We start from the raw sequence: 10,183 nt of genomic DNA, 5'->3' as shown, positions 1-10,183 counted from the left end.
TTGAAACAAGTTATTCATTTTCTAATCAACTGGAAAATGTTTCTAATATCTAACTTGAAGGTACACTTTCCCAGTTTCAGTCCATTGCTTTATGTTATAATCCTTAATCTTTAGCAAATCTTGTCTTCTTAGGACATCAGTTTTTTTTTAAAGCAGCCCAGTGGGGTTTCAAACATATCTTTACTGTAATATCCATGCAGGTCTATATTTACTTGGTTTTTCATTGTATAATGCTGGATTTGAAAGCCCAGACTGACAACACAGCCAAGGAAAGGCTTGTATTACTTTAAGTGTTTAGGTTTTAGGAGCTACGTATTTTAAATGGGAAGATTTAATTTTAACTTGGTAACAGTTTGAAAAAAATACTGGTGAAATACATAAAAGTAATGTATTCTACGAGTTATTCCACAAAAGAAATGACTTCTTGTTTGGATAGTAGATATAGACAAAGTAGAGGCATCAATCAATAAGAATAAATGAAAGTAATCTGGCACCAGATAAATGATAGCTCTCAAATGTTATATACAGTATAAACATACATATAAAGCACTCAGAATAATTTAAACCAGAACTGAACTCCAAAATGCATCTCTTAACATTCATCTGCTTTGCATAAAGAAATGCTAGGTTCAATCCCCAGCATCTCCTGTTACATGTCTCCCTGGTGATGCGAACAGGTGATGTGAAAGACCTCTGTCTGACATGCTGGAGAGCCACTGCTAGTCTCAGTAAACAATAATGACCTTGATAGTCCAATCGACAGGTTCAGTATAAGGCAGCTTCATGGGAGCCAGTATGGTGCAGTGGTTAACAGTGGCAACTTCTAATTTGGTGAGCAGAGTTTAATTCCCCACTTTTCCACATGCAGCCAGCTGGGTGAACTTCGGCTCATTACAGTACCGTTAGAAGCTGTTCTCACAGAGCAGTCATTCTCAGAGCTCTCTTAGCCTCACCTACCTCACAGAGCATCTGTTGAGGGGAGAGGAAGAGAAGGCAATTGTAAGCTGCTTTGAGACTCCTTCGGGCAGTGAAAAGCAGGGTATAAAACCCAACTTTTCTTCTATGTGTGTTCATGTGAATAAAAACAGTGCTATAAATGAGGGGTAGTCAACCTGTGGTCCTCCAGATGTCCATGGACTATAATTCCCATGAGCCCCTGCCAGCATTTGCTGGCAGGGGCTCATGGGAATTGTAGTCCATGGACATCTGGCGGAAAACAGTTTGACTACCCCTGCTATAAATTACGACAACCCCTAAAGACACTTTCCTGGGAATAAACTCACTGAATAACATGAAACTTGCTTCTAGATATATCTTTTGGGGATCTCTTCTGAAGTTCATTACATTAATGAGCTAATATTCAGAGCATCTATTACCAAGACTGTTGTCCTCTACTTCTAACTTGCCTCAACAATATTATTTGAGTTATTTGAGCTTCAAAGTTATCAATTTGTTTGACCGTAGCAGAGGTTAATGTTAGCCACTGTAACAACAGATACACACAACCTGCATTCGTAGTTGTCTGAATTGTAATTACTCTGTATGAACACATACCACTATTACTATTGCTTGAGGAGTCATCACTTTCTTCTTCTGACTCAGAGTAGAACTTTTCAGCAGGTTTTTCTTTCTTTGCCTTCCCTAATATTGAAGTCCATGCTTTTGTCTGTCCATAAATATGAAAAATTAGACCAATGAAATAGTTATTGAAATTTAGAACATTATATTCACACATTTGTCTTCTTTGACCATGGAACAAAAGAACAACTCATAGCAATACAGAAGCAAACTAAGACTCAAAGAACTACAAATGGATAATTGTACTTAATAAGCAATTCAAAAACATAATTGATAATAACCAGAGCCAGTTCCAGAGTTTCCTCTAAGCTGGATGCATGAGTTGCTGCTTATTAACACAGGTAACCCCACTCAGCAGCAATCTGGAGCTGCACAAGGTCTCACACTGCCCATTGCTCATTTTACAATTACAGCAGGATGTAACTGCTCTACTCAGTAAGGAAAAAAGAAAACAAGGATTTACTTATCTTAAACTACATTTAAACTATGTGTAGAATTATATCAACTAGACTAGATATCAGAATTTTTTTTTCACAATCAGAGTAGTTCAGCAGTGGAATCAACTGCCTAAGGAGTTGGTGAGCTCCCCCTCACTAGCAGTCTTAAAGCAGTGGCTGGACAGATACTTATCCTGTATCAGTGGTCCCCAACCTGTGGGCCACGGCCCGGCGCCAGGCCGCAAAGGCCATGGCGCCGGGCCGCGGCTCCCTCTCCCCGCCCCCCCGCAGTAAAAAACTTCCCAGGCCACAAGCTTGCGGCCCGGGAAGCTTCTTACTGCGGGGAGGGCGGGGAGAGGGAATCAGGGCCGGGCCGCGGGTGCGGCCCGATCAGCGGGCGTGGCTCGCGGGCGAGGCCCGATGCGTGGGCGCGGTCCCCGCGGGCGCGGCCCGATGCCCTGCCGGTCCCCAGCCTAATAAAGGTTGGGGACCACTGTCCTGTATGCTTTAGGCTGATCCTGCATTAAGCAGGTGTTGGACTAGATGGTTTGTGTGGCCCCTTCTAACTCTATGATTCTACAATTCCACCTGTAATTGTTGTTCATCAAGTACCTCCTATGTAGACTCAATGGGGAGAGTGTAAGAGCATGCCTGCCATCAGAAGGTTTCTAAGATTAAAAAACCTCCAGTGGGCGCTACGTGCTGATGCCAGAAGCGTCATTCTGCCTAGAGACCATTAGCTCTTGTTGCAACAGCATTTCCTTTACCCTCAGTACCTCTAACATCACTGAAACAGAGCATCCGTAGGGGAGGAGGGAGGGTATGTGTGCCTGCACAGGAGATTCTCGATGAACAAGAGTTACAGGTGCAACCTTGTTTCCATCATCAATCTTTTGTGCAGTTCCACATGGGGATTCTAGCAAGCTACTCACTAGGTAATACAATATGCTCTTCTCACTTAGAATCATAGAATCATAGAGTTGGAAGGGGCCATACAGGCCATCTAGTCCAACCCCCTGCTCAACGCAAGATCAGCCCTAAGCATCCTAAAGCATCCAAGAAAAGTGTGTATCCAACCTTTGCTTGAAGACTGCCAGTGAGGGGGAGTTCACCACCTCCTTAGGCAGCCTATTCCACTGCTGAACTACTCTGTGAAATTTTTTTTCCTGATATCTAGCCTATATCGTTGTACTTGTAGTTTAAACCCATTACTGCGTGTCCTCTCCTCTGCAGCCAACAGAAACAGCATCCTGCCCTCCTCCAAGTGACAACCTTTCAAATACTTAAAGAGGACTATCATGTCCCCTCTCAACCTCCTTTTCTCCAGGCTGAACATTCCCAAGTCCCTCAACCTATCTTCATAGGACTTGGTCCCTTGGCCCCAGATCATCTTCGTCACTTTGTACCCTTTCAATTTTATCTACGTCCTTCTTGAAGTGAGGCCTCCAGAACTGCACACAGTACTCCAGGTGTGGTCTGACCAGTTCCTTATACAATGGGACTACGACATCTTGTGATTTTGATGTGATGCCCCTGTTGATACAGCCCAAAATGGCATTCGCCTTTTTTACCGCCTCATCACATTGCCTGCTCATGTTTAGTTTACAATCCACAAGTACCCCAAGGTCTCGTTCACACACAGTATTACCTAGAAGCGTATCCCCCATTACTCTTCTGCCAGGCTAGAGCTCTTCTGCCAGGCCTATGGTTGAGGCCAGTTAGGAAGTTACTAGAACGATACTAGTCCACTTTTGCCTCACATATTGTCTGTAGATCCAATGCATATAATGACGTATAAGCATGTCTACAAATGACCACATAGCTGCTCTGCATATCTCTGTCAAAGACATTTCATCCAAGAAAGTGATGAAAGAAGCCACTGCCCTAGTAGAATGTGCATGAACGTTCAATGGACGTAGTAGCCTGCCACTCTCATAATGTTCTCTCAAAGCCTTGACAATCAGCTGTGGGCCAATTGCTAATATTTCTGGGAGAAACATCAGCTCTGGGTCCATTACAGTCAGGCTTCGCTCCTGGGTTTGAGATGGATCTGGTTGCCCTGATGGATGATCTCCAGTGAAATTTGGACCAAGACAGGCCACTACTACTGGTGTTACTCAATCTCACAGCAAATTTGATGTGGTAGATCACAAGCTATTTGCTTGCCACCACATCAAGTTAAGAATCCAAGGGCTGCCCTTCAGTGGATTACATTCTGCAATCAAGGACAGAGGGTCGTGATCCCTGATAACTCCCTTGTGGGGTTCCACAAGGTGCAATTCTTGATATTATTTAATATCTTTATGTGCCCTCTCACCCACCTAGTTTGGAGATTCAGGCTTGGGAGCCATCAATTTGCAGTTCTATCTACTGATGGATAATCAGCCAGATCTCCCTCCAAATGCATTGGTCCAGCATCTGGAGAAAGTGATGGAATAGCTTAACACAAGCCATCTCAAACTGAACCCCTTCAAAGACAGAGATCCTCTGAGTAGGAAATAAGGGACCAGATCGTGAAGTGCGCCATAACCAGGCTGGACAGGGTGCAGCTTACAACTGTACAATCGGCCATGAATCTGGGCATGATCTTTGATGCGTCTTTAACAATGGAGACTCAAGTCACCAGGGTAACTCAGCTGGTGCTTTTCCATCCACACAAAGCTAAACTACTAGCCACCTACCTGGCTCCAGAGCACCTAGCCACTGTGATTCATGTAACGGTCACTCCAGATTTGATCACTGTAATTTGGACTGTTGGGCCAAATTCTGTTGGGCCTGCTCCGGAAATTACACCTGGTCCAAAATGCAGCTTCCTGGGTTCTCAAAAAACTCTATGGAGAGCCCATATAATGCCAATATTGCAGCAGCTGCACTGGCCTCTGGTCAAGTTCCAGATCCAATTCAAGGTTTTGGTTTTAACTTTTGGGCTTTACATAGTCTGGGCCCTGCATATCTGAGGGACCGCCTTTCTTAATACATGCCCCAGAGAGCTTTACTATCACCAATCTGTTAAGGAACCTGGAACCTAAAGAAATACATTTCTCAGCCCTGGCTCCTATGTGGTGGAATGAGCTCCTCGGGGAGATAAGGGCCCTGATGGAACTTGCCAGGTTCCACACAGCCTACAGGACAGAGCTCTTCTGCCAGGCCTATGGTTGAGGCCAGTGAGGAAGTTACATGACTAAATTTCCAGGCCTCCCTCTCATCTCTCCACCCTTCTCTTCCTCTCCTGCTCCTCACACAACCTCACAGCTAGCTAATTAAGCTCAGTAGCCACTGTCATGCTGACTGTGGTTTTATTGTTTCTTGTTCTTTTAAAGTGCATTGGTCTGTTTTTACCATTAATCAAATAGATCATTTTTATTACTTTGCCATTTAATTAAATATGTTGTTCACCACCCTAAGATAGTAAATCCAAGATTGGCGGTATATAAATTGACCAATAAATAAAAGGTCAAGAATGATTGAGATGACATTGTTTTACTTTTCTTGAGGGCACAAAACCAAATAAATAGTCCTTTATCCCTTTGGAACTCAAGGATTCTCTGGAGATAAAATAATACTGCCCTCTTAACATCTAAAGAATGCAACAAGAACTAATTCACAGAGTTTGATACAGGAAAAATATGGGCAACACAATGGAACTTAGAAACTACCTAAGAAAAGGGCAAAGGACTATTCTTTTAGGGAAAAAAATTCAAAAACAGGGGATGTATCTGAAAAGCTACCAGCTTATTCACCCTCATGGCAGAAGTAACAGTCACCAGAAAAGCATATTATTATTATTATTATTATTATTATTATTATTATTATTATTATTATTATTATTATTATTATTATTATTATTATTATTATTATTATTATTATTATTATTATTATTATTATTATTATTATTTAATTTTTAGACCGCCCTTCTCCCAATAGGTCTCAGGGCGGTTTACAACATAAATAGTTAAAACACAATAAAATCCCCATAAAAACCCCAATTAACATCAGCAAAAGTTACATATAACATATAGCGGTGGTGGTCACAATTCTGATCTTAGTTCAGCCTGGTGGAGAGAATAATATTCAGAAGAGGGTGGCACCAATACAATAGATCTAACAATGATCTCGATGTTAGAGATCTCAATATTGGAGGGGATCCTCTGATGGATTAGTGGGAGAGCTGCCCTGGCCTCAACCATATGCCTGGCGGAAGAGCTCCGTCTTACAGGCCTTGTGGAAAGCTGGTAGATCCCGCAGGGCCCTTAGCTCTTCTGGGAGCTCATTCCACCAGGTTGGGGCCAGGACTGAAAAGGCCCTGGCCCGAGTCGAGGCCAGGCGAACATCCCGTGGGCCTGGGACAACCAGTAAATTCATACCCGCAGAGTGGAGTGCCCTGCGGGGGGCATAAGCAACCAAGCGGTCCCGCAGGTAGACGGGACCCAGGCCGCGTATAGCCTTAAAGGTCAATACCAATACCTTGAATCTGATTCGGAAACAGACTGGTAACCAGTGCAGATGACGAAGCACCGGCTGAATGTGGGCCCTCAAAGGTGTTCTAGTGAGGACCCTGGCAGCCGCATTTTGGACCAGCTGTAACTTCCGAGTCAAAGACAAGGGAAGGCCCGCGTAGAGCGAGTTACAGAAGTCTAATCTGGAAGTGACCGTTGCATGGATCACTGTGGCCAGGTGTTCCGAGGACAGGTAGGGCGCTAGTAGCCAGGCTTGGCGAAGATGGAAAAATGCCGTCCGAGCTACATTGGTGACCTGAGCCTCCATAGAAGAAGAAGAAGAGTTGGTTCTTATATGCCGCTTTTCCCTACCCGAAGGAGGCTCAAAGCGGCTTACAGTCGCCTTCACATTCCTCTCCCCACAACAGACACCCTGTGGGGTGGGTGAGGCTGAGAGAGCCCTGATATCACTGCTCGGTCAGAACAATTTTATCAGTGCCGTGGCGAGCCCAAGGTCACCCAGCTGGATGCATGTGGGGGAGCGCAGAATCGAACCCGGCTCGCCAGATTAGAAGTCCGCACTCCTAACCACTACACCAAACTGGCGGAGGCATCAAATGTCACTCCCAAATTCCTGGCAACTGGTGCAGGTGTTAATTGCACCCTGTTCAGGCATGGGAGGTGCACTTCCTGGTCCTGCCCTCTTCTGCCCAGCCACAGGACCTCCGTCTTGGAGGGGTTGAGTTTCAGGCGACTCTGCCTGAGCCATTCAGCTACCGCTTCCAAACAGCTGGCAAATGTATCCGGGGTGGAGTCCGGACGTCCGTCCATTAGGAAGTAGAGCTGAGTGTAATTCGCATATTGGTGGCAATCCAGCCCATAGCCCCGAACCAGCTGGGCTAGAGGGCGCATATAGATGTTAAAAAGTGTGGGAGAGAGTATCGCCCCCTGCGGAACCCCACAAGGGAGCTCACAAGGGCTCGACATACTCTCCCCCATCGCAACCCTCTGCGTCCGGTTCTGGAGGAAGGAGACCAGCCATTGAAGCGCAGTCCCCCTTATTCCAGCTCCGGCGAGGCAGTGTACCAATAACTCGTGGTCTACCACATCAAATGCGGCCGACAGGTCTAGAAGCACGAGAATGGCGGAGCCGCCCCGATCTAGCTGGTGCCGGATATCATCCATGAGGGCGACCAGCACGGTCTCCACCCCGTGGCCAGGGCGGAAGCCAGACTGGTATGGGTCGAGGGCCGAAGTTTCATCCAAGAAACTTAGGAGTTGGTCCGCCGCGGCCCGCTCTATCACCTTATCCAGAAACGCCAAGTGCGAAACTGGGCGGTAACTGGCGGGGTTCCGCGGGTCCAATGATGGCTTTTTCAGTAAGGGGCGTACCACTGCTTCCTTGAGCCCCTTGGCTTTCTTGAGCTTCCTTGAGCCCCTTCCTTGAGCCCCTTCCTTGAGCCCCTTTTATAAGAAAGTTCTTCCAAAGAACAAATAGCAAGGGGTTTCAAAAGCTTAAATATTAACTGTGCTAACACAACAGAGACCATTAGTCTACTAAAGGATCTTGAGGCAGACAGAAATTGACTGGATTTTCAGATGGTTAGGTGGATAGGGAACTGCCTAGAAAACTGCACCTAAAGAGTGGTTGTCAACTATATTCCATCAGATAGGAGGGAGGTGGGCAGTGGAGTGCCACAGGGCTTGGCATGAGGTATGGTACCTTTTTATCAATGATTTTTTTTATCAATCATTGGGACAAGGCAGTAGGGGGACTTCCTTATTAAATCTTGAGATGACACCAAATTGGGAGGAGTAGCAAGCACCCCAGAAGATGGAGGTAGAGTTTGAAAAGTGGGCAAATGAGAACTAGATGCAATTCAATTAGGAGCAATGCAAGAATTCTACATCGGGGTCACACAAATGAGAAATAGGCATACTGGATGGGTAATAGACTTTTGGTAACGGTGTGTGTGAACGTGATCCTCGGGTGCTTGTGGACTGTTACATAAATATGAGCAGTGTGATGTAGTGGTAAAGAAGGCAAATGCAGTCTTGGGCTGTATCAACAGAGGCATCATATCAAATCACAAGATGTCATCATCCCACTATATACTGCATTGGTCAGACCCCATCTGGAATACTATGTGCAGTTCTGGAGGCCTCACTTCAAAAAGGGCATGGAGAGGGTTCAGTGGAGAGTGATGAAAATGAACCGGGGCCTGGGGACCAAGCTTTATGAGGAATGGCTGAGGGGTGTCATGGCCCTGATGCCAAATGGCACTCCAGGGACAGCAACTGACCCCTTCACTGCAGGATCTGAACCAAACGATCTCCCAGAACTCCTGGGAGACCAGGTCGGGGCTTCATCAGATAGTGAGTGGCTTAGCACCAGCCAGGCTGAGACTCAGCCTTATTATGTAAAACCCCGGGACAAGACCTCCTCTAGCCCCGAGGACTCTTCACAGCACCAACGGTCCCAGGCCAAGACCCCTACGAGCCCTATTCAGCAGCGCCAACATAGGCAATCTACCTTGACAACTGTAAGGAGATCAACATGCTTGGCTGACTGCTGTAAAGGTAGATGGGGCACAGCTGCAATCCCTCAGGCTCAGTATTTCATGGAGGTGTCTTAACTGCTCTATGGCTCTGCTGAGCCTGAGGGACTGTTTATATTAAATACTTGATGATATTGAGACACGACTCATCTAAAAATAAAACCACTGAGGAAGAAGGAAACGTTGGAAATGGACTACTGAGAAAAAATTGTGTTTATCCAGAACCCATTTTGGTTTGATTTGTTTTCATGCCTATAACTATGACATCACAGATATGAAGAAAATATGTATAATATCTATCTATCTATCTATCTATCTATCTATCTATCTATCTATCTATCTATCTATCTATCTATCTATCTATCTATCTATCTATCTATCTATCTATCTATCTATCTATCTATATATATATATATATATATATATATATATATATATATCCAAACCAGCAAAGCTTCTAGTGAGAATGATGACTTCTGGACTGAAGATGACTCTCTGGAGGGGGCAGCTGCTGATGTGAACTAGATCTATTAGAACCCTTACAGTCCCTACAGTTTCAGAAAAACCTGGCTGAGAAAACCTGTCCTATGCCCTCTAGCTTTTTGGGTGAAGTCTTGGCAAGCCTTACATGTGGAAACACTATGCCCTTCACTCAGAAAAAGGTCATGTTCATCAGTTTGAATCATCTTAATTCCACACTGGGAACACTTCTTGAAAAGGGCTTTCTGTGCCATAGAAGATACTCAGAAGCCAGCACAACCGTCTTCTTTGGCAGCAAAGGAGGAATTGAGGATAAAGAGGGTACTGCTGCACATAAGCAGTCTGAGGAAGAGTGCTTGTACTTGAAAGCTCACACCTTGAATAAATCTTTGTTGGTCTTAAAGGTGCTACTGGACTCTGATTTTATTGTACATAAGCATGCTGTCCCCAAGTGGAAACAAACTTCAGTGTGCAGAGCCCCCCTGGGGGCTTTTAGCTGTAAAGACATATCTGATGGTAGGCCTACTAATTAGTCCCTATGTGTACCTGCACAGAAGATCAATGATGAATTAGAGGGAACACTGGCCAGTTCACTGTGATTTCTCAGGACTCTGTTTCTAGAGCCCATTTGACCTAGTTTTGTGACATGGAGAAAGGCATGCATGCTGCTGCTACCAAAGTGAGCTGCAGAGGC

The 10,183-nt window shown here is 45.1% G+C and overlaps 1 protein-coding gene across 3 annotated transcripts in view; it reads right to left on the bottom strand.

The window, feature by feature from the left end:
- The window catches only part of AP3B1 (adaptor related protein complex 3 subunit beta 1), a 184,065-nt gene that overhangs the window by 79,155 nt on the left and 94,727 nt on the right, over positions 1–10,183 (bottom strand). For all 3 annotated transcript variants that reach the window (XM_077347332.1, XM_077347333.1, XM_077347331.1), the window contains exon 18: positions 1,555–1,666. In XM_077347332.1, coding sequence (XP_077203447.1) covers positions 1,555–1,666 — 112 coding nt within the window. The remainder of the gene's footprint in view (positions 1–1,554; positions 1,667–10,183) is intronic.

This window comes from Paroedura picta, chromosome 7 (genome assembly GCF_049243985.1).
Source record: "Paroedura picta isolate Pp20150507F chromosome 7, Ppicta_v3.0, whole genome shotgun sequence".
Lineage (NCBI taxonomy): Eukaryota > Metazoa > Chordata > Lepidosauria > Squamata > Gekkonidae > Paroedura > Paroedura picta.
This window is presented reverse-complemented; position numbering and strand designations above follow the sequence as displayed.